Source organism: Mercenaria mercenaria, chromosome 3 (genome assembly GCF_021730395.1).
Source record: "Mercenaria mercenaria strain notata chromosome 3, MADL_Memer_1, whole genome shotgun sequence".
Classification (NCBI taxonomy): domain Eukaryota; kingdom Metazoa; phylum Mollusca; class Bivalvia; order Venerida; family Veneridae; genus Mercenaria; species Mercenaria mercenaria.
Genome location: NC_069363.1, coordinates 56,617,349 through 56,644,411, shown reverse-complemented (window position 1 = coordinate 56,644,411; position 27,063 = coordinate 56,617,349). Strand labels below are relative to the sequence as shown.

General features: G+C 36.6%; 1 protein-coding gene across 1 annotated transcript; it reads left to right on the top strand.

Annotated features, from left to right (window-relative positions):
* The first annotated feature begins 711 nt into the window (after positions 1–711).
* Positions 712–18,404, top strand: LOC123524693 (eukaryotic translation initiation factor 3 subunit E-B-like). Its single transcript, XM_045303054.2, has 11 exons — positions 712–869; positions 5,840–5,957; positions 9,387–9,429; positions 9,952–10,056; positions 10,508–10,633; positions 11,381–11,626; positions 14,894–14,995; positions 15,501–15,610; positions 16,501–16,603; positions 17,462–17,593; positions 18,114–18,404. The coding sequence occupies exons 1-11, from the start codon at positions 770–772 to the stop codon at positions 18,138–18,140; spliced, it is 1,212 nt and encodes a 403-aa protein (XP_045158989.2). The 5' UTR covers positions 712–769; the 3' UTR covers positions 18,141–18,404.
* The last annotated feature ends 8,659 nt before the right edge of the window (positions 18,405–27,063 follow it).

Below are 27,063 nucleotides of genomic sequence, written 5' to 3'. Positions count from 1 at the left end.
CGATTAGAGGATGGGCAGCTATAAAATATCAGATCATAAATTAAGCCATCCCATTATGCCAAATGTGTCAGGCTAACACCAAATATTTCCACTACCAGCACCAGTCACCCCCAAAACCCTTGAGTATCACACCTGCAGCTGCTGCCCCATCTGCAGCTAGTAGTAACTCTGCATCAGTTTCTTTTTTCCCCAACTCTAATTTACGACACATTTTCCCCATTTTACTGGAACTGGTACCAGCCCAAAAATCTGGGGGAAAAAATCCCTGGTATTTATTTAAATTCTGTTTTTTTTTCTTTTTTATGTAAGAAGCTACTTTCTTAGCATTTTGCATGCATTCTGCTTTTAGACTTCTTTTATACATCATTTCAAGAAGCAGGTGTTTCTGGCATAAATCTTAATACTATGATGAAAATTTTACAAGAATAATGTGTAAAGTCTGTGCAGGTTACTGTCAATTTTAGATGAAAAATAAGCTACAATGTTAAAAGATTTTTATTTCATTATACTCAAACTACATGTATGTCAACAGAAATAACTTTAATGTAAGTTTGTCATTTGTACTAGTCTATACTTCAGTGTTTTACTATTGTGTTTATAGTTTACAGCTTGAGTACCCAGGCTCACTGCTCCATAGTCATTTTCCATATATTATATGTTTACATTGATGGAAACCATGTCTAGGCATTATACTCAACCTCTTTTGACCTCAAAATGATTGGTATTTTACAGTGTTTCATTTATTCTACAGCTGTACGATGAGAAGGAAATGTTGAAAGGAAAACTGGATCTTCTGAGCAACACTAACATGGTGGATTTTGCTATGGATGTCCATAAAACATTGTATCCAGATCAGGAAGTTCCAGCAAGTCAGTAAAATTTGTTGTTTTTTTTGCTCCCCCCAGAGCTCCAGATAAGATTTTAGGTTAAAGGGTATTTTACCCCCTAGTTTTTTTTTTCAAAGGGTATTTTACTCCTAGATGTTTTTTCAAAAGGGTATTTTAGAATTCTAAATGGTTTTTCAGAATTCGAAATCATTTAAAAGGGTAATAATGGTAACTGTTTGTATAATTTTCTGATATTCATGTGCTCCGCTGAAGTGCCTTTGTCGACCAATGCTGTTTTCCTGAATATCTTGAGCCTTCATTCAAATAGTTTTAACATTTAGTTTACTGCATACATTACATCTTACACTACATCTTAATTTCAGTTACTGACCACTGCGATATATCAACAGCCAGTGATACTTTGACTGTCAATGTTTTTTTCAGAAACACCAACATGTATGTGCTTCGGCTTTTTCAACAGTTACCCATTATATATCATAGATCACGTGCTTAGCGATAGGCATTGTCCGAGTCATCTCTTGTCACACACTAATATACTTGAAGAAGAAAATGGCATTATTTTACGATATCGTTTGCGTTTGCTTTTATGAGACACCATTTTGTTTGTTGTACTCGATTACAAAAAGGATGTGCTTGATTTACGATAAAATTGGATTACGCTCTTAAATCGAGTAAAATACGTATCCCGTTTTTTCAATGCGTATCAGTACGCTTAGGTTTGATTTTAAATGCGTTTTTTGTAAATTTCAAAACGTATTTACGCAAATATGCATCTTATCTGGAGCTTTGCCCCCCCCCATGAGTGGTGGAGGCATATAGATTTGGTCTTGTCTGTGCGTCCGTCCGTCCGAGGTTCGTTACGCGCCTAGCTCAAAAAGTATTTGATATAAATTGATGAAACATTGCATGAGTCTTTATCATGATATGAACTTGTGCACCTCCTATTTTTCGTCTGGCTCCACCCCCTATTTTCCGAGTTATGGCCCCTGAAATAGTCAAAAATGCACATTTTCACCTTGTGACGCGCCTAGCTCAAAAAATATTTGATGTAAATTGATGAAACCTTGCATGAGTCTTTATCAATGATATGAACTTGGGCACCTCCTATTTTTTTATCTGGCTCCGCCCCTATTTTCAGAGATATGGCCCCTGAAATAGTCAAAAATGCACATTTTCACCTTGTGACACGCCTAGCTCAAAAAGTATTTGATATAGATCATGAAACCTTGCATAAGTACTTAATTCATGATATATGCATGTGCACCTCCTATTTTTTATTTTGGTCCGCCCCTATTTCAGAGTTATGGCCCCTGAAATAGTCAAAAATGTACATTTTCATCTTGTGATGCACCTAGCTCAAAAAGTATTTAATATAAATGTGTGAAAACTTGCATAAGTCTTTATCATGATATAAACTTGCACACCTTTTATTTTTTGGCTGGCTCCACCCCCTATTTTAAAGTTATGGGCCCTGAAATAGTATAAAAATGCACATTTTCACCTAATTATGTGCCTAGCTCAAAAAGTATTTGATGTAAATTCATGAAACTTTGTTTGAGTCTTGATGTGTCCTTGCACACTTGGCATTCTTCCTGAGAATCTTCGCATTTATTACAGAGTTATGGCCCTTGAAATAGCCAAAATTGTGGATTTTTTGTTCTTAATGATGTCACTGAGCTAAATTTATATACACAAATATAGCCTTATTATAGTTAATATAACATAAATATACAAGTAGCAATGTTACAATTCTCATAGTATAAATGAGCCGTGCCATGAGAAAACCAACTAAGGGGTTTGCGACCAGCATGGATCCAGACCAGCCTGCGCATCCGCGCAGTCTGGTCAGGCTCCATGCTGTTCGCTTTTAAAGCCTATTGGAATTGGAGAAACTGTAACGAACAGCATGGAGCCTGACCCAACTGCCGGATGCGCAGGCTGGTCTGGATCCAAAGCTGGTCGCAAACCCACTATGTTGGTTTTCTCATGGCATTTGGGTCAAATATTTCTGTATTGTAATTCCCATAGCAATGTTATTTTTCATGTTAGGGCCCAGCTGTCTTCTGCTGTACACAAAAACACTGAGGTGTTCATTTCATTACACAAGCAAGGGGAAAACTTATAATAATTTTAGCTCACCTGTCACAAAAGTGACAAGGGGAGCTTTTGTGATCACCAAACGTCCGTCGTCCGTCGTCCCTCCGTCCGTGCGTTAGTCCGTCCGTCCCTAAACTTTTGCTTGTGACCACTCTAGAGGTCACATTTTTTGTGGGATCTTTATGAAAGTTGGTCAAAGTTCATCTTGAATTATCTAGGTCAAGTTCGAAAGTGGGTCACGTGCCATCAAAAAAAATAGGTCAGTAGGTCTAAAAAAAGAAAAACCTTGTGACCTCTCTAGAGGGCCAAAATATTTCCCCCAAAACTTCATGAAAATTAGTCAGAATGTCATCTTGATGATATCTAGGTCAAGTTCGAAACTGGGTCACGTGCCATCAAAAACTAGTCAATAGGTCTAAAAAAGAAAAACCTTGTGACCTCTCTAGAGGCCATATATTACCCAAGATCTTCATGAAAAAATTTGGGCAGAATGTTTTACCTTGATGATATCTAGATCAAGTTCGAAACTGGGTCACGTGCCTTCCCAAAAAATAGGTCACTAGATCTAAAAATAGAAAAAACTTGTGACCTCTCTAAGGCCATATATTTCATGAGATCTTCATGAAAATTGGTCAGAATGTTCACCTTGATGATATTAAGGTCAAGTTTGAAAGTGGGTCACGTGCCATCAAAAACTAGGTCAGTAGGTCAAATAATAGAAAAACCTTGTGACCTCTCTAGAGGCCATATTTTTCATGGGATCTGTATGAAAATTGGTCAGAATGTTCATCTTGATGATATCTAGGTCAAGTTCGAAAGTGGGTCACGTGCCATCAAAAACTAGGTCAGTAGGTCAAATAATAGAAAAACCTTGTGACCTCTCTAGAGGCCATATTTTTCATGGGATCTGTATGAAAATTGGTCAGAATGTTCATCTTGATGATATCTAGGTCAAGTTCGAAAGTGGGTCACGTGCCATCAAAAACTAGGTCAGTAGGTCAAATAATAGAAAAACCTTGTGACCTCTCTAAAGGCCATATTTTTCATGGGATCTGTAGGAAAGTTGGTCTGAATGTTCATCTTGATGATATCTAGGTCAAGTTTGAAACAGGGTCATGTGCGGTCAAAAACTAGGTCAGTAGGTCTAAAAATAGAAATACCTTGTGACCTCTCTAGAGGCCATACTTATGAATGGATCTCTATAAAAATTGGTCAGAATGTTCATCTTGATGATATGTAGGTCAAGTTCGAAAGTGGGTCACGTGCCTTCAAAAAGTAGGTCAGTAGGTCAAATAATGAAAAAAACGTGACCTCTCTAGAGGCCATATTTTTCATGGGATCTGTATGAAAGTTGGTCTGAATGTTAATCTTGATGATGTATAGGTCAAGTTTGAAACTGGGTCAACTGCGATCAAAAACTAGGTCAGTAGGTCTTGAAATAGAAAAACCTTGTGACCTCTCTAGAGGCCATACCCTTGAATGGATCTTCATGAAAATTGGTCAGAGTGTTCACCTTGATGATATCTAGGTCAAGTTTGAAACTGGGTCACGTGCCTTAAAAAACTAGGTCAGTAGGTCAGATAATAAAAAAAACCTTGTGACCTCTTTAGAGGCCATACCTTTCATGGGATCTGTATGAAAGTTGATCTGAATGTTCATCTTGATGATATCTTGGTCAAGTTTGAAACTGGGTCAACTGCGGTCAAAAACTAGGTCAGTAGGTCTAAAATTATTAAAATCTTTTGACCCTCTCTAGAGGCCATATTTTTTCAATGGATCTTCATGAAAATTGATCTGAATGTTCACCTTGATGATATCTAGGTCAGTTTTCAAAACTGGTCACGTGCGATCAAAAACTAGGCCAGTAGATATAAAAATAGAGAAAACCTTGTGACCTCTCTAAAGGCCATATTTTTCACGAGATCTTCATGAAAATTTGTGAGAATGTTCACCTTGATGATATCTAGGTAAAGTTCAAAACAGGGTCACGTATCTTCGAAAACTAGGTCCATAGGTCAAATAATAGAAAAACCTTGTGACCTCTCTAGAGACCATATTTTTCAATGGATCTTCATGAAAATTGGTCAGAATTTTTATCTTGATAATATCTAGGTCAAGTTCAAAACTGGGTCACATGAGCTCAAAAACTAGGTCACTATGTCAAATAATAGAAAAAACGACGTCATTCTCAAAACTGGATCGTGTGGGAAGAGGTGAGCGATTCAGGACCATCATGGTCCTCTTGTTTGTACATGCCATGAAGTGTAACTTCTCCAGTGTTAACTAATTCACTCTTACTTTCATACCATTGAGCAATGCTAGGGTGAAATAGCTGCCTTGTACCTAGGGCTGTCATTGATTGGGTCTTAGGCGTATCGACGATACCGATATATCAGAAGACAAATATCGACGATACATCGATATATTGATATTTAAGTTAGGTTAACAGCCTATTTGTTCATATGCATACAATATACCTTCCTGTGAATGCTATTTTAAGTTTTATTGCCTACTTTCCATATTTCTGTTTGATTGTGTTGTATTTGTATTTATGAAATAAAAGAAATACATAAAAATTAATAAAATCTTTCATTTTTATTTTGCCTTCACTCCTTTTTTGCATTTATCCAAATTTACAACTTTGTGAACTTTAGTTGTTTTTTAGGGTCTGAGTGTTTTTTTGGGTAGTTTTTTCTCTCTGTAAAATATCGATTTTTGAAAATGGGAATCGATAATCGATCGACAAAAAAATATCGTTGATACATCGATATCGTTTCTATCGATGACAGCCCTACTTGTACCACAGTCTTTTAAAGGGCTGTAGAAGGGCTTGTGTTGTATGAGTTTTGAATTTATTGTTTTAATGTTCAAGAAAAAAATGTATTACTTTTCAGCATTCTTTGCAAAGAGAGGAAATGTAGTGACACAGCTAAAGTCTTTGCAAGCAGAGACAGAATTGATCACAAAAATCTTTGAAGATCCAGAGGTGATGAGACAAATGCAAAGTTCAAGGTAAAGTACATATACTGCAGGCCTTTTTTGCATTCTGAATGCTAACAAAGAAGCAAAACTAGTATACTGTAGAATAGCAAAAAAAACCTCAAAACTTAAAAAATCATAAAAAATGGGAACTTTAACTTAAGACATGGAGAAAAAACATGCTTTTTAGCTCGACTATTCATAGAATAGTGAGCTATTGCACTCGCCCATGCGTCGGCATCGGCGTCTGCGTCCGCGTCCGCGTCCCGATTTTGGTTAAGGTTTTGTATGTAAGCTGGTATCTCAGTAACCACTTGTGGGAATGGATTGAAACTTCACACACTTATTCACTGTGACAAACTGACTTACATTGCACAGGTTCCATAACTCTATTTTGCTTTTTTACAAAATTATGCCCCTTTTTCGACTTAGAAATTTTTGGTTAAGGTTTTGTATGTAAGCTGGTAACTCAGTAACCACTTGTGGGAATGGATTGAAACTTCACACACTTATTCACTGTGATGAACTGATCTACATTGCAACAGGTTCCATAACTCTATTTTGCTTTTTTACAAAATTATGCCCCTTTTTTCGACTTAGAAATTTTTGGTTAAGGTTTTGTATGTAAGCTGGTATCTCAGTACTTACTAATGGGAATGGATTGAAACTTCACATACTTGTTCACTATCATGATCTGACATGCACTAAGCAAGTCCCATAACTCTACTCTCTTTTTTTTCAAAATTATGCCCCTTTTTCGACTTAGCAGTTTTTGGTTAAATTTTTGTATGTAATCTGATATCTCAGTATCCACTAATTGGAATGGATTGAAACTTCACACACTTGTTCACTGTCATGATCTAACATGCACTGTGAAGGTCCCATAACTCTACTTGGCATTTTTACAAAATTATGCCCCTTTGACTTAGCAGTTTTTTGTTAAGTTTTTGTATGTAAGCTGGTATCTCAGTATCCACAAATTGGAAAGGATTGAAACTTCACACACTTGTTCACTGTCATGATATGACATGCAGTACAGAGGTTCAATACCTCTACTTTGCATTTTACAAAGTTATGCCCCTTTTTCAACTTTTGTATTCATTCAATTGACAAGGCTGTTGAATAGTCGAGCGTTGCTGTCCTCCGACAGCTCTTGTTTGGTTTGGGACAACTTCCTTTTATCAGAGATAACTTTACAGGTGGGAAAAGCCCGGTCACACATTAAAGCGGAATCCACCTAAAAACCGGAATACACTTTGCATAACCGGAATACACCTGTATTTTTTAATTAAAAGGTATTTTTGAAGTGTTTTAGAAATAATTCAATCATATTATTTATCATAAATAATTAACATGTCAAAGGAAAATAAAATACGTTCACGCAAAATGATTTTATACGAGATAGAAGTTCTGCGTCCGCATCGGAAATTTCCATAACCTTTTATAATTAAAGAAATACGGGTGTATATTAGACAATTTTAGGACTTGGAAATTCATTCACGAATGCGCGAATTTTCAATGCGCACGCCGATTTTCAATCATGTACAAGACGTAATGCGCAAAAGTATTTTAATATCCTTTTGAAAATTAATTATTTATGATAAATATGTTTGAATTCAGTCATAAACCACTTCAAAAATACCATTTGTTGAAGAAATACGGGTGTATTTTGGTTATGGTAATTTCCCAAGCGGTCGCCAAATTTCAATCACGTATAAATCGTTCTGTGTTAGGTATTTTATTTTCATTTTATAAACTTATTATTTACATTAAACATGAATGATTTCTAAAAAAAAAACAGGAAAAAAAACACTACAAAATACCATTTATTAATAAAATACGGGTGTAGTACGGTTGTGGAAATTTCCGGCGCGGTCGCCGCACTTCAGTCTCATATAAAATCATTTTGGGTGAACGGATTTTATTTTCCTTTGGTATGTTAATTATTTATGATAAATATGATTGAATTATATCTAAAACACTTCAAAAATCCGTTTAAATTAAAAAATACAGGTGTATTCCGGTTATGCAAAGTGTATTCCGGTGTATTCCGGTTTTTAGGTGGATTCCGGTTTAATGTGTGACCCGGAAAAGCCTAATACAAATGTACTGTTAAACTTTAATATTTTGTGGACTAAATTTTGTTGGTTTCATGGTAGCCTCAACTTTATTAAATCTGATGAGCGATCAGGATATGCATTTTATCTTAAATATTTGAAACCTGCAAGTTAATGTCACTGCAAAATAATGCATAGTCTAAAGCCAAACCACAGAATGAGAGATATGTATATAATTGATATAACAGTAATCGTGAAAATTGCTGAAGAAATGACTAACATGAATTCACATACTTCCATGAATGATGATGGAGTAATTTGAGCCATGCCATGAGAAAACCAACAAGGTGGGCTTGCGACCAGCATGGATCCAAACCCACTATGCTATGTTCGCTTTCAAAGCCTAATGGAATTAGAGAAACTGTTAGCGAACAGCATGGATCCTGACCAGACTGCACGGATGCGCAGGCTGGTCTGGATCCATGCTGGTTGCAAAGCCACTATGTTGGTTTTCCCATGGCGCGGCTCATTTAAAGTTTCAGGCAGTAATATAATTGAATAAACTAATAAGTGTTGTTCACCAACTCTGGCTGTTCTACATGACAAGACTACTGATAGATCTTATTAATTACTTGTAGATAGCCATAAATATCTACAGTAAATGAAAAGAGTGCACACAAGACAAGAATATAGTGATTGCAAAAAAGTGTAGTTAGATTATTTTATTAAAGACACTGACCTCCAGATCTGGCTTAAATAATCTTTCTTTCAAATTGAAGTTTGATCATTTTATGAACATTAGAATATGAGTTCTGCTTCAAATCAAGAAAAAAAGATGACTGGGTCGGGAATCGAACTCCGGACTGCTGAAGCAATAAAGACTTTTGCCCGTCGCCATAACAAATAGCACTGTGGTGGAATTAGTGAATTATGATTTCAAAATATAGATATTCATAATCGAGGCAGTTTACCTGGAGTAAAGCATCAAACGCTTTGTAATACAATTTTTATCGTAAAAAAGAATTAAAAACAGCAAATTCTCATGTGTTTCCATAACATATAGTTTGTCAGGAATTAAGTTTTAAAGCCTTGAGAAATGTAGCATTTATTTCCAGATATCTAAAAAATATTTTTTTTGTTGTTGTCGAACTATCTGGAAGCCAGTCCCTTTAAGAATTTTATATGTGGGTTTTGTTTATTCTGATTTTGGTCAAACTTAGAAGAAGAAAATTTGTGTTTCTTATATTTTCCGTGGTTTTTCTTATCAGTTCAGCTTCTGATTTGTTTTTGTTTTAAAAGGGAGAATGGCATGACCTCTGTGTGTTTAAAAGGGGAAGTAATGATGTAGATGGTCTGTGAGACTGACCAGGTCAAAGTATGTTGATGTATGTGTCTTTTATTTCAGAGATGGAAGACAGCTGTCTGATTACTTATACAAAGAACACGGGGTATGTTAAATTTGTTCATTCAAAACAAGGTAAAGCTACTGATACACACTTACAAGATTAAAGCACTTTTAGTGATGTAGAATGACTGACTTAGCAGAAAGATCCTGACATTCCGTGTAGTAGTCTAATGTTTGACCTTCAGTTTGGCTGTATGTCTTTCACAGTCTGATCTTACATTCTCATATCATCATATCATCAGTTACATGAAGACAAGAACTGAAATTTATCAGTAGAATGAAAAAACAATATTAAACTCAAGATAGTCACAGAAAAAATATTCAGCTGGTTTTGCTATTTATGGCTGCTTCAAGTTTCATTTTTGTGTACTACACACTGTTTAAAGACTGCGGGTACAAAACATGCAAGAGTAGAATAAACTTGTCTTTGATCAGTGATACTGACCATGAAAATAACTTTTAGATATGCATTAATGAAGAAATAATTAACTAAATCCTGATAATATTTTTCACTACAGAATTTTGTATTAATTTACAGTTTATTTGCAGTTTTTCTTTGTTTCAGTTTAAAGCAGAAATGATTGATACTCTGTACAACTATGCCAAGTTTCAGTATGAATGTGGTAATTATTCTGCAGCAGCTGAATATCTCTACTTTGTTAGAATCCTGGTACGTACCTCTTGTCCATTAGGATCCTAGTCTGTACCTCAAGTGTGTTAGAATCGCGCTATATACAATGTACCACTTGTTCATTAGAATCATAGTATTTACCTTTTGTTTGTTAGAATCCTAGAACATACTTCTTGTTTGTTAGAATTGCAGTATGTTTCGTCTAGAACTGATTTTTTCGTGGAGTCTTTGTTGAGTTACAGAGTCCCTTTTTGGCTTATTTTTGATGCTTAACCAGAATCTTGGGTTTCTTGAAAAATTCTGGAACTATGTTGTAAATATGCCGACTTAACAGCGTGGAAAAATACATGTTCTTTGCTGTGTATTTCAGGAATTTATTAAATAATAAGTATTTAAAAGATATTTCGAAAGTATCTTCAGAGTCCTGCATGATTTCATGTTCTCTTGTGATACATATAAAAGTAACAGATTAAATAATTGCTTTTTTCAGCTACCACCAAATGACAGAAATTACTTGAATGCATTATGGGGGAAGTTAGCTTCTGAGATTCTCATGCAAAACTGGGACACAGCGCTAGAAGATCTGAACAGACTCAAAGAAGTGATAGAGGCAAATGTAAGTTATCTATTTATGTAGTACTGGTACACGTTTTAGATTCCTGAGAAAGCTCAAAAAGTCAAATCTGTACGTTATTTTTAGTGTCCAGAGCATAACTTATTAACCATTCAAGGTATTGACTTCAAACTTGGGATGCAGGTAGGTGGTGATGAGGCGATGTGCAGAATGCATGAACCTGGGTGGTAGGTCAAAGGTCAAGGTCAAATTTGCCCATCATATTTTTTGGCCAGAGCATAACCTAAAAACAATAAAAGGTATTGACTTGAAATTTGGAAGATACGCAGGTGGTGATAAGACATTATGCTGCAACAATCTACATTTACAGCTCCCCCCCCCCCACCACCCCTCCCCCCCACCCCCCACCCCCCACCTTCATGCTTCCCACCAAAAAAGGAGCTGACAAAGCTCTTGTTTGGGAGGAGGGAGAGTGATGAGGGTTATATATTTGTTTATTATGCACAGTGCAGTCTTGAGGTCAATGAAGACTAGAACCACACAAATATACTGTTAAAGTATTACATATATGTTTGTTTCTAATAAGCTTTATTGTGGCTAATCCCTTTTCAAAATTTACAATAGAAATTCATAGCTGGTTAAGAGTTATACCGATATAACATACTTACTGAGGTTTTTGTAATGTTTGGTGAATAGCCAGTGTTTATACAGACCTTGAAGTTTTTGAATTGCGTGAATTTTTTCCTTGAAAGTCTGTCATAATCTTGAATATACCTGTTTTCATTGCAGACATTTGGAAGTGCTTTGTTATCCCTGCAACAACGTACCTGGCTGATCCACTGGAGTTTGTTTGTATTCTTCAATCATCCAAAAGGTCGTGACCTGATCATTGACATGTTTCTGTACTCACAACTGTATCTGAATGCTATACAGACCATGTGCCCTCACATACTCCGATACCTGACTACAGCTGTCATTACTAACAAAACTAGACGAAGAACTGTTCTCAAAGATCTGGTCAAAGTTATCCAGCAGGTTTGTATAGAGTGATTGTAGTTCACTTAAACATTTGTAACTGAAAACATGGGATCGTCGTACACAGTCATGTTATTATAGTTTCATTATGTTTTGTGTAGGACAGTAACATCAGTTTATTTATATGAATCCTGTTAACTTACTCAGAAGCCTCAGGGCCTCCGTGGCCGAGTGGTTAAGGTCGCTGACTTCAAATCACTTGCTCTTCACCAATGTGGGTTGAAGCCTCACTCAGGGCATTGAACTCTTCATGTGAGGAAGCCATCCAGCTGGCTTACGGAAGGTTGGTGGTTCTAACCAGGTGCCCGCTCATCATGAAATAATGTACGGAGGGGCACCTTGGGTCTTCCTCCACCATCAAAGCTGGGAAGTCGCCATATGATCTGTAATTGTGTCGGTGCGACGTTAAACCCAACAAAAACAAACAAAATACTCAGAAGCCTCAGTTACTGTAGATGGGTTAGAATGATAATTATTCTATTTTCTCCAGTAAAGTAGCAGTTCTGTGAAGGTGGATAATATTACTGTTCACCATCAAAATTCTCATCACATTCAGTTTTAAAGATTATTGTGTAGAAAATAACACTTGTAAGAAAGGAAAAGAAGATGTTTTTTAGCTCACCTGTCACAAAGTGACAAGGTGAGCTTTTGTGATCGCGCGGTGTCCGTCGTCCGTGCGTGCGTCTGTGCGTCCGTAAACTTTTGCTTGTGACCACTCTAGAGGTCACATTTTTCATGGGATCTTTATGAAAGTTGGTCAGAATGTTCATCTTGATGATATCTAGGTCAAGTTCGAAACTGGGTCACGTGCCATCAAAAACTAGGTCAGTAGGTCTAAAAATAGAAGAACCTTGTGACCTCTCTAGAGGCCATATATTTCACAAGATCTTCATGAAAATTGGTCAGAATGTTCACCTTGATGATATCTAGGTCAAGTTCGAAACTGGGTCATGTGCCGTCAAAAACTAGGTCAGTAGGTCTAAAAATAGAAAAACATTCTGACCTCTTTAGAGGCCATATACTTCAAAAGATCTTCATGAAAATTGGTCAGGACATTCACCTTGATGATATCTAGGTCAAGTTCGAAACTGGGTCAGAATGTTCATCTTGATGATATCTAGGTCAAGTTCGAAACTGGGTCATGTGCCTTCAAAAACTAGGTCAGTAGGTCAAATAATAGAAAAACTTTGTGACCTCTCTAAAGGCCATATTTTTCATGGGATCTGTATGAAAATTGGTCTGAATGTTCATCTTGATGATATCTAGGTCAAGTTCGAAACTGGGTCGCGTGCGGTCAAAAACTAGGTCAGTAGGTCTAAAAATAGAAAAACCTTGTGACCTCTCTAGAGGCCATATATTTCATGAGATCTTCCTGAAAATTGGTCAGAATGTTCATCTTGATGATATCTAGGTCAGTTTTGAAAGTGGGTCACATGCTGTCAAAAACTAGGTCAGTAGGTCAAATAATAGAAAAACCTTGTGACGTCTCTAGAGGCCATACTTTTCATGGGATCAATATGAAAGTTTGTCTGAATGTTCATCTTGATGATATCTAGGTCAAGTTCGAAACTGGGTCACGTGCCATCAAAAACTAGGTCAGTTGGTCAAATAATAGAAAAACCTTGTGACCTCTCTAAAGGCCATATTTTTTATGGGATCTGTATGAAAATTGGTCTGAATGTTCATCTTGATGATATCTAGTTCAAGTTCGAAACAGTGTCATGTGCAGTCAAAAAGTAGGTCAGTAGGTCTAAAAATAGAAAAACCTTGTGACCTCTCTAGAGGCCATATATTTCATGAGATCTTCCTGAAAATTGGTCAGAATGTTCATCTTGATGATATCTAGGTCAGTTTTGAAAGTGGGTCACATGCTGTCAAAAACTAGGTCAGTAGGTCAAATAATAGAAAAACCTTGTGACGTCTCTAGAGGCCATATTTTTCATGGGATCTATATGAAAGTTGGTCTGAATGTTCATCTTGATGATATCTAGGTCAAGTTCGAAACTGGGTCACGTGCCATCAAAAACTAGGTCAGTTGGTCAAATAATAGAAAAACCTTGTGACCTCTCTAAAGGCCATATTTTTTATGGGATCTGTATGAAAATTGGTGTGAATGTACATCTTGATGATATCTAGGTCAAGTTCGAAACAGTGTCATGTGCGGTCAAAAACTAGGACAGTAGGTCTAAAAATAGAAAAACCTTGTGATCTCTCTAGAGGCCATACTTGTGAATGGATCTCCATGAAAATTGGTCAGAATGTTCACCTTGATGATATCTAGATAAAATTTGAAACTGGGTCAACTGCGGTCAAAAACTAGGTCAGTAGGTCAAATAATAAAAAAACCTTGTGACCTCTCTAGAGGCCACACTTTTCATGGGATCTGTATGAAAGTTGGTCTGAATGTTCATCTTGATGATATCTAGATCAAGTTTCAAACTGGGTCAACTGCGGTCAAAAACAAGGTCAGTAGGTCTAAAATTATTAAAATCTTTTGACCTCTCTAGAGGCCATATTTTTCAATGGATCTTCATGAAACTTGATCTGAATGTTCACCTTGATGATATCTAGGTCAGTTTCGAAACTCGGTCACGTGCGGTCAAAAACTAGGCCAGTAGGTATAAAAATAGAAAAACCTTGTGACCTCTCTAGAGGCCATACTTTCCATGAGATCTTTATGAAAATTAGTGAGAATGTTCACCTTGATGATATCTAGGTAAAGTTCAAAACAGGGTCACGTACCTTCGAAAACTAGGTCAGTAGGTCAAATAATAGAAAAACGTTGTGACCTTTCTAGAGACCATATTTTTCAATGGATCTTTATGAAAATTGGTCAGAATTTTTATCTTGATAATATTTAGGTCAAGTTCAAAACTGGGTCACATGAGCTCAAAAACTAGGTCACTATGTCAAATAATAGAAAAAATGACTTCATACTCAAAACTGGGTCATGTGGGAAGAGGTGAGCGATTCAGGGCCATCATGGTCCTCTTGTTTTTTTTTTCTTAAATATGAGAAATGTAGAAAGATTTTAATTTAACTTTTTAGATTACTGATGTATTGAAAATGAATTTAATAATTTAAAAAAAACTCTTCATTTTACGTAACAGAAACCTTGTCATATAGTTACAAGAAGATTTATTTTGACATCAGGTCTGCAGCACGGTCATTAAAATGTGGTACAAATTGACAATAACAAAAATAAATGGAATATGTACAGGAGTAATAGTCTATGTCAGTCACGCCTTAGTTTAATAACTATTACAGGAGTCGTACACCTACAAAGATCCTATCACAGAGTTTGTAGAATGTCTGTATGTCCATTTTGACTTTGATGGAGCCCAGAAAAAGCTGAGAGAATGTGAATCAGTGAGTACAGCTTTATTGCATCTTAAAATTTTCTCTTTATTATTCAAAATGTTTTAAAAGTGAGACAACAGATTTGTAATGGAGCTTAAAACTAAGGCAAGTCTGCTAAAATCGCTAACCAGTTAAATTTTAGAAGTTCCATTTTGTGACCAGTTTGTTAACTTTAGAAAAACACTTTAATTCCAATCAAGGGTCCTAGAGTTTGACCCCATGACAAGGGCAAATGTTGAAAATTGATCTGACAGAAAAACAAGCCGAAGTCGTTTTAGTGTAGGTAGTATGTCAGAAAGTTCTGGAGAACTAGCTCTGGAAAAATAGAGACTTTTGGATCAAGAAACCAGTTGCAATGTTTTGTAGATTACCCATCATTAATTCAAAATTGCTTGAACTTATTCTTCTTGTTTCTAAGTTTTATGGAAAAGTTACTGAAATATACTAGTTTTTGCTAGAATATCTTTAAATGGAACAGTTTATAGATATTTATACTCAAAATGAAATGTTTCAGGTGCTGATGAATGATTTCTTCTTGGTGGCGTGTTTAGAAGATTTCATAGAGAATGCAAGATTGTTGATATTTGAGACTTTCTGTAGAATACATGAGTGCATCAGTATCAAGTAAGATTTACATACTCCATTTATTGAAGGTTTGCAGTATTTTGCAAGCTTTGACATATTTTCCGCTGATCAAAACCTTTGTGTGTGCATTTGATATATTCTTAAAAAATGACTCACAAGACAAGTGTATTATATTTTACAAAGAGATTATGAACACAAGGAGAAACCTCGCCGCTGGCTCCAAGATTACAAAACTGACCACCTGCCCGCTTAGGTCAATAGGGAGAGCGCAGATCTATGAATCTCTGGGTCGTGAGTTCGATCCTCGGTTAGGGTGAATTTTCTCTGTGACGATTTGATGGAAGGCATTGTGTCTGAAATCATTCGTCCTCCACCTCTGATTCATGTGGGCAAGTTGGCAGTTACTTGCAGAGAACAGGTTTGTACTGGTACAGAATCCAGGACAAATTGATACGTTAACTGCTCCCCCTCCCCCCCCCCACCCCCCATTACATAACTGAAATACTGTTATAAATGGCATTAAACCCAACACAACCAAACAAAACTGACCAGTCTCAGAATGGTCAATTTTCAGTTTGTACTCGGAAACAGCCAATCAGATCTGGAGTTTAGAGACTGGTCTCCTAATTAAGTTTTATAATCTTAATCCCAGGGGAAAATTTTATAATCTTAATCCCAGGGGAAAATAACACAAGCCATAGGTAAAAAATTAGCCAAGGACTTAAAATGAATCCTTGCTAAAAAAAAATGATCTTCAGATTTTTGAACAATATAAATATCCAAATACGAATTCTTTCCAAGAAAAAGATGTCTTCAAATTTTGCACAGTATTATCAGTATTCAGAATGTTTTGTTTTTTTGTAGAGGAGGTATGTAGAACACTTTTGATATCTATTGATAGTACTTACACTGATACTTGTATATTGCAGCATGTTGGCTAGCAAGTTAAACATGACTCCTGAAGATGCTGAAAGATGGATTGTAAACTTGATACGGAACGCTCGCTTAGATGCTAAAATAGATTCAAAACTGGTATGTCCAAATAGAAGTGTTTGAAGAAAAATGTACTTGTATTTTGTCTTTGAAATAATTGAAGGTTATGTTGTTCTGTCCAATTCCTATTCAAGTAAATACCAGCTGTCTTTATCATGTGGCACCCTGTCTCTTTTGAGATGTCCAACTTTAATTGGTCATTCTTTATAAGTCATACCATTGTCAGTCTGACATGATTTCAGTTAAATTGAAATATTAACCCTTACCCTGCTAAATTTCTATAAAGAACTTGTCTGTCTTTCAATTTGGACAGTACCATTAACTGTTAAAAGGGGTGCTTACCAAAAGATACTGACTTAATGGCAAACAGTGCCTGCACATCCAAGCAGTCTGATCATGATCTACACTGGTCACAAAGGCAGCATCAATTGTGTCCAGTATGATAAGGGTTGAACATAAACAATAAAAGTCATGATGGAACAGAGTGCACTACAAACATTTAAATGTAACTAAAGCTTGTTTAATACTGGTACTTATGCCTAGATTTGCATCTGTTTTGAACATGATTACTTTTAAATCATTTAAGTTCATGGCTTTGGTCAAAATGGTTATTTCCTAGAGATACAATTTCATGAATTGTAAATTCTGAATATATATCAAATAAATGGGAATTTTACATGTTCTGTAGGATTAAATTTTGTGTATTAACTGAACCAAGAAATCCATGAATATTCATGATTTCATAGTACTTATTGATGTTAAACTGAAGTGTACATATATGTTAAAGAGCAGTTTTGAATTTAGTATTATGTAAAGTAGTTTTCCCACAATTATAACATGGTATTATATACTAATTTACTATAGTGCGATATTTAAACCTAGGTATTGTGTTTTCAGGGACACGTCGTCATGGGAACACAGGCAGTGTCGCCATACCAGCAGGTTATAGAGAAAACTAAAAACCTGGCATTCAGGTCCCAGGTGCTGGCAATGAATATAGAGAAAAAAATAAGTGCTAAAAATACTGAGGTATTACTTGATTTATTCAACGGTCTGTAACCATTTGAATATAAAGTGACAACTGTTCTGATGTTGACAGAATATGAAAATCGTTGCTTTAATTATTATTATACTTTTAAGCTTGATTATTTGAAGAATAGGTAGAGCTTTTGGACTGTCTTGTGTGTCGGTGTCGGTTTCCAGAGTTTGTTTAAGATTTGTATGTAAGGTGGTATCTTAGTTACAATTTTTGTGAATGAATCGAAACTTAACACAATTGTTAACAATTTGGGAAAAGTGATATCAATCTCTGGCTATGTCCTGGGTCTATATCATATTTTTTCAGGCTGATAAAACTTTGAACATAAAAGGCAATACTTCTTTATGATATTACTTGTTGGCTTTAGATCAAAACATACTGCATGTATGATCAGTTTTATAATTTTACATAACTCTTAAGAGAAAATACATTACTACATTCTTCTGCACTATGTTAAAGACATAAATGTTGGACACTGTTATATGTAACAAATTGTCTTCTTGCTTTCAGGTTCCACAGTGGGGAGCACAGGAGTAGTTGTCACAGCGTTCAGCTAATACCCGTCCTTAAAAGTGGTCGAATCCCATCCTTTGAGGTCATATTAAGTGCTGAAAACATTCAAACTTTGATAGGAAAGAAATATTATAATGCCAAAACCGTGCTTATACTGTGAAAACTGTTTTTCTAAATTACATTCTGGAATTGACCCAACATATATTTATTTATTGCAGATAAACTTGTTTGTATTGTATAATTATTATCAAAGGAAAACAGTAGAATTAAATTTTAAGTACAAGAAAAGATGCGTCTGTTTAATGTTTAAGGGGAGATAAATGTGTGTATCATAAGTTGATTTATAGTCATCAGTGGTTACCCATTTAGGTGTCTCTATTATATTGGAGGAGATAGAAGGCTTCCACACACAATTCAGCCTCCATGTATACTTTTTGAATAGCCAGATATATATTTAAAATCCTGATGGTAGCTATATAATTGTCTTCATATGGAAAAACTTGGAGGCATATTGTGTATGAAGTTTCTGTTGTTCTGTTGCTCTTTCTTGTAAAGTTACATCCAGAACTTCGAAAGGGAACTTTGTATGCATCATCAGTATGAAGTGGACATTTACACATTCGATATTTTTAGCTCACCTGTCACTTAGTGACAAGGTGAGCTTTTGTGATCATGCAGCGTCCGTCGTCCGTCCGTCCGTAAACTTTTGCTTGTGACCACTCTAGAGGTTAAATTTTTTGTGGGATCTTTATGAAAGTTGGTCAGAATGTTCATCTTGATGATATCTAGGTCAAGTTCGAAACTGGGTCACGTGCCATCAAAAACTAGGTCAGTAGGTCTAAAAATAGAAAAACCATGTGACCTCTCTAGAGGCCATATATTTCACAAGATCTTCCTGAAAATTGGTCAGAATGTTCACCTTGATGATATCTAGGTCAGGTTTGAAACTGGGTCACGTGCCATCAAAAACTAGGTCAGTAGGTCTAAAAATAGAAAAACTTTGTGACCTCTCTAGAGGCCATATATTTCAATGGATCTTCATGAAAATTGGTCAGAACGTTCATCTTGATGATATCTAGGTCAAGTTCGAAACTGGGTCACATGCCATCAAAAACTAGGTCAGTAGGTCAAATAATAGAAAAACCTTGTGACCTCTCTAGAGGCCATATTTTTCATGGGATCTGTATGAAAGTTGGTCTGAATGTTCATCTTGATGATATCTAGGTCAAGTTCGAAACTGGGTCACGTGCGGTCAAAAACTAGGTCAGTAGGTCTAAAAATAGAAAAACCTTGTGACCTCTCTAGAGGCCATATATTTCATGAGATCTTCATGAAAGTTGGTCAGAATGTTCACCTTGATGATATCTAGGTCAAGTTTGAAACTGGGTCATGTGCGGTCAAAAACTAGGTCAGTAGGTCAAATAATAGAAAAACCTTGTGACCTCTCTAGAGGCCATATTTTTCATGGAATCTGTATGAAAGTTGGTCTGAATGTTCATCTTGATGCTATCTAGGTCAAGTTCGAAACTAGGTCATGTGCGGTCAAAAACTAGGTCAGTAGGTCTAAAAATAGAAAAACCTTGTCACCTCTCTAGAGGCCATACTTATGAATGGATCTCCATACAAATCGGTCAGAATGTTCATCTTGATGCTATCTAGGTCAAGTTTGAAACTGGGTCACGTGCCGTAAAAAACTAGGTCAGTAGGTCAAATAATAAAAAAACCTTGTGACCTCTCTAGAGGCCATACTTTTCAAGGGATCTGTATGAAAGTTGGTCTGAATGTTCATCTTGATGATATCTAGGTCAAGTTTGAAACTGGGTCAGCTGCGGTTAAAAACTAGGTCAGTAGGTCTAAAATTATTAAAATCTTTTGACCTCTCTAGAGGCCATATTTTTCAATGGATCTTCATGAAAGTTGATCTGAATGTTCACCTTGATGATATCTAGGTCAGTTTTGAAACTGGGTCATGTGCGGTCAAAAACTAGACCAGTAGGTATAAAAATAGAAAAACCTTGTGACCTCTCTAAAGGCCATATTTTTCATGAGATCTTCATGAAAATTAGTGAGAATGTTCACCTTGATTATATCTAGGTAAAATTCAAAACAGGGTCACATACCTTTGAAAACTAGGTCAATAGGTCAAATAATAGAAAAACCTTGTGACCTCTCTAGAGACCATATTTTTCAATGGATCTTCATGAAAATTGGTCAGAATTTTTATCTTGATAATATCTAGGTCAAGTTCAAAACTGGGTCACATGAGCTCAACAACTAGGTCACTATGTCAAATAATAGAAAAAAACGACGTCGTACTCAAAACTGGGTCATGTGGGAAGAGGTGAGCGATTCAGGACCATCATGGTCCTCTTGTTTTCTGTAGTTATGGTTCATTTTATATGCCTGTGAAAACTGGGCATATGTGATCACCTGTTGCAGAGGGTGGCATTCACTGAAGTTATCTGCTCTAAAACTTTGAACAGTTCTTACACAAACTTACAATATCTTATGGGCATAATATCTATGCCATATTCATAAACTAGATGGCTTGTCCCAGATGGTCTAGAGTTATGACCCTTAAATTTCTAAAAATTGTGAAAACTGACAGTGTCAGCTGTCTAACTAGAGTAGTTTTAATCCATTGTTCAACAGACTGGATCACCATGTTAATGGACATTATGTCTTGACCAACTTTGATAATCAGTAAGATCCAAGTCTCTGGATTTATGGCCTTTGAGTTGCTCAAAATCTGAAAAATTATCTGTCCCTGCTCTCTAACTTGAGCAGTTCTTTTCCATTAGACCATAGTGTTTATGGGATGGTATCTCAGTCAAGTTATAACCAAATTTTTATGGAGTTATGTCTCTAATTTGTTTGAGCAAAATATGTTGAACAAGTTCTGGAGTTATTTCCCTTGAATTACTTTGAATTGAGGTGCCCACTTAATAAGCAGTTCTAATCCAGTGTTCACCAAACATAGAATGCGTATGGGCATACTATCTTGGCCAAGTTTGTTAACCATGTGGATATTTGTCACATTGAAATTAGTTGAGATTAAAAAATTGACAACTAGGCTGCTCAATAAACATTTTTAACATCAAAAGTGATTTGGTGTACTTGGCATATAGTGTGACAGTTTGCTATTCTTGTTTGGACAGTTACATTTCTGAAAAGAGACTTGAACTTGTCCTGTAGTCTTTATCCAACTGAAATTAAAGTCATCAACATTTAAGTGGACATGTTCATATTGTTGTGACTTAAGTGTCGGAAATTGATTGTTGGAGACCTGGAAAGCATAATTACAGTGTTTGAACTGTCCATCACACTTTCTTGTCTACACAACTTCTACTGTTCCCATACAGTTGAGATGAAACTTTGTACGCATCATAAACATAAAGTTGACATGTGCCTATTTTCAAGACTTTCATGTACGAAGTTATTTTTAGCTCACCTGTCACAAAGTGACAAGGTGAGCTTTTGTGATCGCGCAGTGTCCGTCGTCAGTGCGTCCATGCTTGCGTCCGTAAACTTTTGCTTGTGACCACTCTAGAGGTCACATTTTTCATGGGATCTTTATGAAAGTTGGTCAGAATATTCATCTTGATGATATCTAGGTCAAGTTCGAAACTGGGTCACGTGCCATCAAAAACTAGGTCAGTAGGTCTAAAAATAGAAAAACCTTGTGACCTCTCTAGAGGCCATATATTTCACAAGATCTTCATGAAAATTGGTCAGAACGTTCACCTTGATGATATCTAGGTCAGGTTCGAAACTGGGTCATGTGCATTCAAAAACTAGGTCAGTAGGTCAAATAAAAGAAAAACCTTTTGACCTCTCTAAAGGCCATATTTTTCATGGGATCTGTATGAAAGTTGGTCCGAGTGTTCATCTTGATGATATCTAGGTCAAGTTCGAAAGTGGGTCACGTGCCATCAAAAACTAAGTCAGTAGGTCAAATAATAGAAAAACCTTGTGACCTCTCTTGAGGCCATATTTTTCATGGGATCTGTATGAAAGTTGGTCTGAATATTCATCTTGATGATATCTAGGTCAAATACGAAAGTGGGTCACATGCCTTCAAAAACTAGGTCAGTAGGTCAAATAATAGAAAAACCTTGTGACCTCTCTAAAGGCTGTATTTTTCATGGGATCTGTATGAAAATTGGTCTGAATGTTCATCTTGATGATATCTAGGTCACTTTCGAAACTGGGTCAACTGCGATCAAAAACTAGGTCAGTAGTTCTAAAAATAGAAAAACCTTGTGACCACTCTAGAGGCCATACTTGTGAATGGATCTTCATGAAAATTGGTTAGAATGTTCACCTTGATGATATCTAGGTCAAGTTTGAAACTGGGTCACATGCCTTAAAAATCTAGGTCAGTAGGTCAAATAATAAAAAAAAAACCTTGTGACCTCTCCAGAGGCCATATTTATCATGGGAACTGTATGAAAGTTGGTCTGAATGTTCATCTTGATGATATCTAGGTCAGGTTTGAAACTGGGTCAACTGCGTTAAAAAACTAGGTCAGTAGGTCTAAAATTGTTAAAATATTTTGACCTCTCTAGAGGCCATATTTTTCAATGGATCTTCATGAAAATTAATCTGAATGTTCACCTTGATGATATCTAGGTCAGTTTCGAAACCGGGTCACGTGCGGTCAAAAACTAGGCCAGTAGGTATAAAAATAGAAAAACCTTGTGACCTCTGTAGAGGCCATATTTTTCATGAGATCTTCATGAAAACTAGTGAGAATGTTCACCTTGATGATATCTAGATAAAGTTCAAAACAGGGTCACGTACCTTCGAAAACTAGGTCAGTAGGTCAAATAATAGAAAAACCTTGTTACCTCTCTAGAGACCATATTTTTCAATGGATCTTCATGAAAATTGGTCAGAATTTTTATCTTGATAATACCTAGGTCAAGTTCAAAACTAGGTCACTATGTCAAATAATAGAAAAAACGATGTCATACTCAAAACTGGGTCATGTGGGAAGAGGTGAGCGATTCAGGACCATCATGGTCCTCTTGTTTCTGGAGTTATGGTCCTTTTGGTATACTTTTATCAATATGAAGTGGACATGCACATATTTTTCAGGATTTTCATGTCGTATAATTTTTACTGGGTTATTTCCCCTTCTTTGGACATAGAAGTATTACATCAGACCATTTTGTACTCAACTCCTACAGTTTCCATGTGAATGAAATGAGCCGCACCATGAGAAAATCAACATAGTGGGTTTGCGACCAGCATGGATCCAGACCAGCCTGCGCATCCGCGCACTCTGGTCAGGATCCATGCTGTTCGCTAATGGTTTCTCTAATTACAGTAGGCTTTAAAAGTGAACAGCATGGATCCTGACCAGACTGCGCGGATGCGCAGGCTGGTCTGGATCCTTGCTGGTCGCATACCCACTATGTTGGTTTTCTCATGGCACGGCTCAAATGAAGCTTTGTATACTTCATCAACATGAAATGGACATTAGCAATGATTGAGGTTGCTGACTTCAAATCATTTGCACCTCAACAATAGGGGCTCGAAATCACACTTGGGGTGTAGAATTTTTCATGTGAGGAAGCCATCTAGCTGGCTTACGGAAGATTGGTGGTTCTACCAAGCTGCTTGCCCTTGATGAAATAATGCCCAGAGGGGCACCTGGAGTCTTCATTTACCATCAAAAGTTGCCATATGACATAAATAGTATAAACATCACTCTAAACTCAACAAAAACAAATCAAAATATTGCAACAACATCAGAACATTGTGAACTCAATGCTTACACTTTCCATCCAATTGAAACTTTGTATACATCATAAACATGAATTGGACATGTGCATATTATCCCCATAAGGACTGCAAGAGTCTGTCGTCTAGATCTAAAGCCAAGAACAATCTTAGGAGGTCTAAGATTTTAGGTAGTTTTTTATGTCCTGTCAATAACTGTTTTATACATTGATGGATATCTAGTGAACTTGGCTGTTTTAAAGATAATGCAAGACTTTCTCACAAAAGTTTAGGTCACACTACTGAGTTCAAATTTTGTGTGCCATTTTTGTTATGCCGTCTATAACTTTTGAGCTCAAATATATTCAGAGAATAGGGAAGGCTGTTGTACTTGCCTGTGTTTGCTTTCTTCCAAGTTTTAAGGCATATGCATTAATATCACAGTATTGTCTCACCTTTTGCCACAGTATCGTCTCACCTTTTGCCACACATATCAACAAACCTACCGCCCGCCCGCTTAGCTCAGTAGGTAGAGCGTTGGTCTACGGATCGCGGGGTCGTGAGTTCGATCCTCGGGCGGGGCGTATGTTCTCCGTGACTATTTGATAAACGACATTGTGTCTAAAATCATTAGTCCTCCACCTCTGATTCATGTGGGGAAGTTGGCAGTTACTTGCGGAGAACAGGTTTGTACTGGTACAGAATCCAGGAACACTGGTTAGGTTAACTGCCCACCGTTACATGACTGAAATACTGTTGGAAAACGGCATTAAACCCAAAACAAACAAACAACAAACCTACCATTAGGGTAAGTCTTGGTGAGGAGCAGACATTTTTATGCACCCCCACCCCACTTCTAAGAAGAGGGGTTTATTGTTTTACTCATTGTTGGTGGATCTGCAGACCATTCGGTTTCGGCTCAATAACTATAGAATGCTTGGTCTCAAAATGGTCAAACATAATGGTATGTTTGTCTGTGGTTATTAAATGACCCCTATTGTTTTGAGGGTTAGTAGCACAAAAGGTCAAGTTCTTATTAACCTTGAGACTGAAAACAATTCCCACTAAGTAACTTCATAGGATGATTGCCTATGGTCAGTAGATGAATTATATTTTTAGCTCACCTGAGCAATGCTCAGGTGAGTTTTTTCTGATCGCTCAAGTCCGGCGTCTGTCGTCTGTCATCCGTCGTCTGTCAACATTTAGCTTGTGTATGCGATAGAGGCTGTATTTTTCAATTAATCTTCATGAATGTTGGTCAGAATGATAACCTTGATGAAATCTAGGCCAAGTTCGGAAATGGGTCATCTCGGGTCAAACACTAGGTCACTAGGTCAAATCAAAGAAAAACCTTGTGTATGCGGTAGAGGCTGTATTTTTCAATTAATCTTCATGAATGTTGGTCAGAATGATAACCTTGATGAAATCTAGGCCGAGTTCAAAAATGGGTCATCTCGGGTCAAAAACTAGGTCACTAGGTCAAATCAAAGAAAAACCTTGTGTATGCGATAGAGGCTGTATTTTTCAATTGATCTTCATGAATATTGGTCAGAATGATTGCCTTGATGAATTCTAGGCCGAGTTCGAAAATGGGTCATCTCAGGTCAAAAACTAGGTCACTAGGTCAAATCAAAGAAAAACCTTGTGTATGCGATAGAGGCTGTGTTTTTCAATTATTCTTCATGAATATTGGTCAGAATGATAACCTTGATGAAATCTAGGCCGAGTTCGAAAATGGGACATCTCGGGTCAAAAACTAGGTCACTAGGTCAAATCAAAGAAAAACTATGTGTATGCGATAGAGGCGGTATTTTTCAATTGATCTTCATGAATGTTGGTCAGAATGATTACCTTGATGAAAGCTAGGCCGAGTTCGAAAATGGGTCATCTGGGGTCAAAAACTAGGTCACTAGGTCAAATCAAGGAAAAACCTTGTGTATGCGATAGAGGCTGTATTTTTCAACTGATCTTCATGAAATTTAGCCAGAATGATTACCTTGATAAAATCTAGGCCGAGTTCGAAAATGGGTCATCTGGGATCAAAAACTAGGTCACTAGGTCAAATCGAAGAAAAACATTGTGTATGCAATAGAGGATGTATTTTTCAATTGATCTTCATGAAATTTGGTCAGAGTGATTGCCTTGATGAAATCTAGGTCGAGCTTAAATATGGGTTATCTGAGATCAAAAACTAGGTCACTAGGTCAAATTAAAGAAAAATCTTGTGTATGCGATAGAGACTGTTTTTTTCAATTGATTTTTATGAAATTTGGTCAGGATGATGGCCTTAATGAAATCTAGGTCGAATTTGAATATGGGTCATCTGAGGTCAAAAACTAGGTCACTTGGTCAAATCAAAGAAAAAACTTGTGTATGTGATAGAGGCTGTATTTTTCAATTGATCTTCATGAATTTTGGTCTGAATGATTGCCTTGATAAAATCTAGGTCGAATTTGAACATGGGTCATCTAGGGTCAAAAACTAGGTCATATCTAAGAAAATGCTTGTTTTATCGCAAGAGACCAATTTTTTGGTCCAATCTTAATGAAAATTGGTCAGAATATTTGTTTCCATGAAATCACTAGGTCAAACATGTTTTACACTGTTATGGTGTGTTTCTTAGGTGAGCGACCTAGGGCCATCTTGACCCTCTTGTTTTAGGGTTTAGTGGGTCAAAGATCAAGGTCACAATGACCTTGAGACTGAAAATGGTCTCAACTCAAAACATAAAGAATGCTTTGGCCTACTGTACATAAACATCGTAAGATGATTGCCTCTGGTGAGCAGATGACCTCTATTGTTTTGGGGCTACTAGGTCAAAGTTCAAGGTCACATGACCTTGAGACCCTCAGTAACTTGTGACCCTTTTGCCTACAACCTTCAAACCTCATAGGATGATTGCCTGTTCAGTGGATGACCTCGACAGATTTTGGACTCAGAAGGTCAAAGGTCACAGTGAACTTGAGATACATCACAGTTTCAGCTCAGTAAGCTCAATAACGCTTTGGCCTACAGTTCACAAACTTTGTAGGATAAATGTCTGTGGTCAGTAGGTGACCATTACTCTTTCCTTTCAGTATGGCAAATGGCAAAGTCGTAGTGACCACTAGACTGAGAATAGGACATGCCACCATGCAATAAATAAATTGTACATAATATATTTTTCACAGATGAACAGTATTCTAAAAGGAATTTTTGTGCACACTAAAAAAGTCTTGTC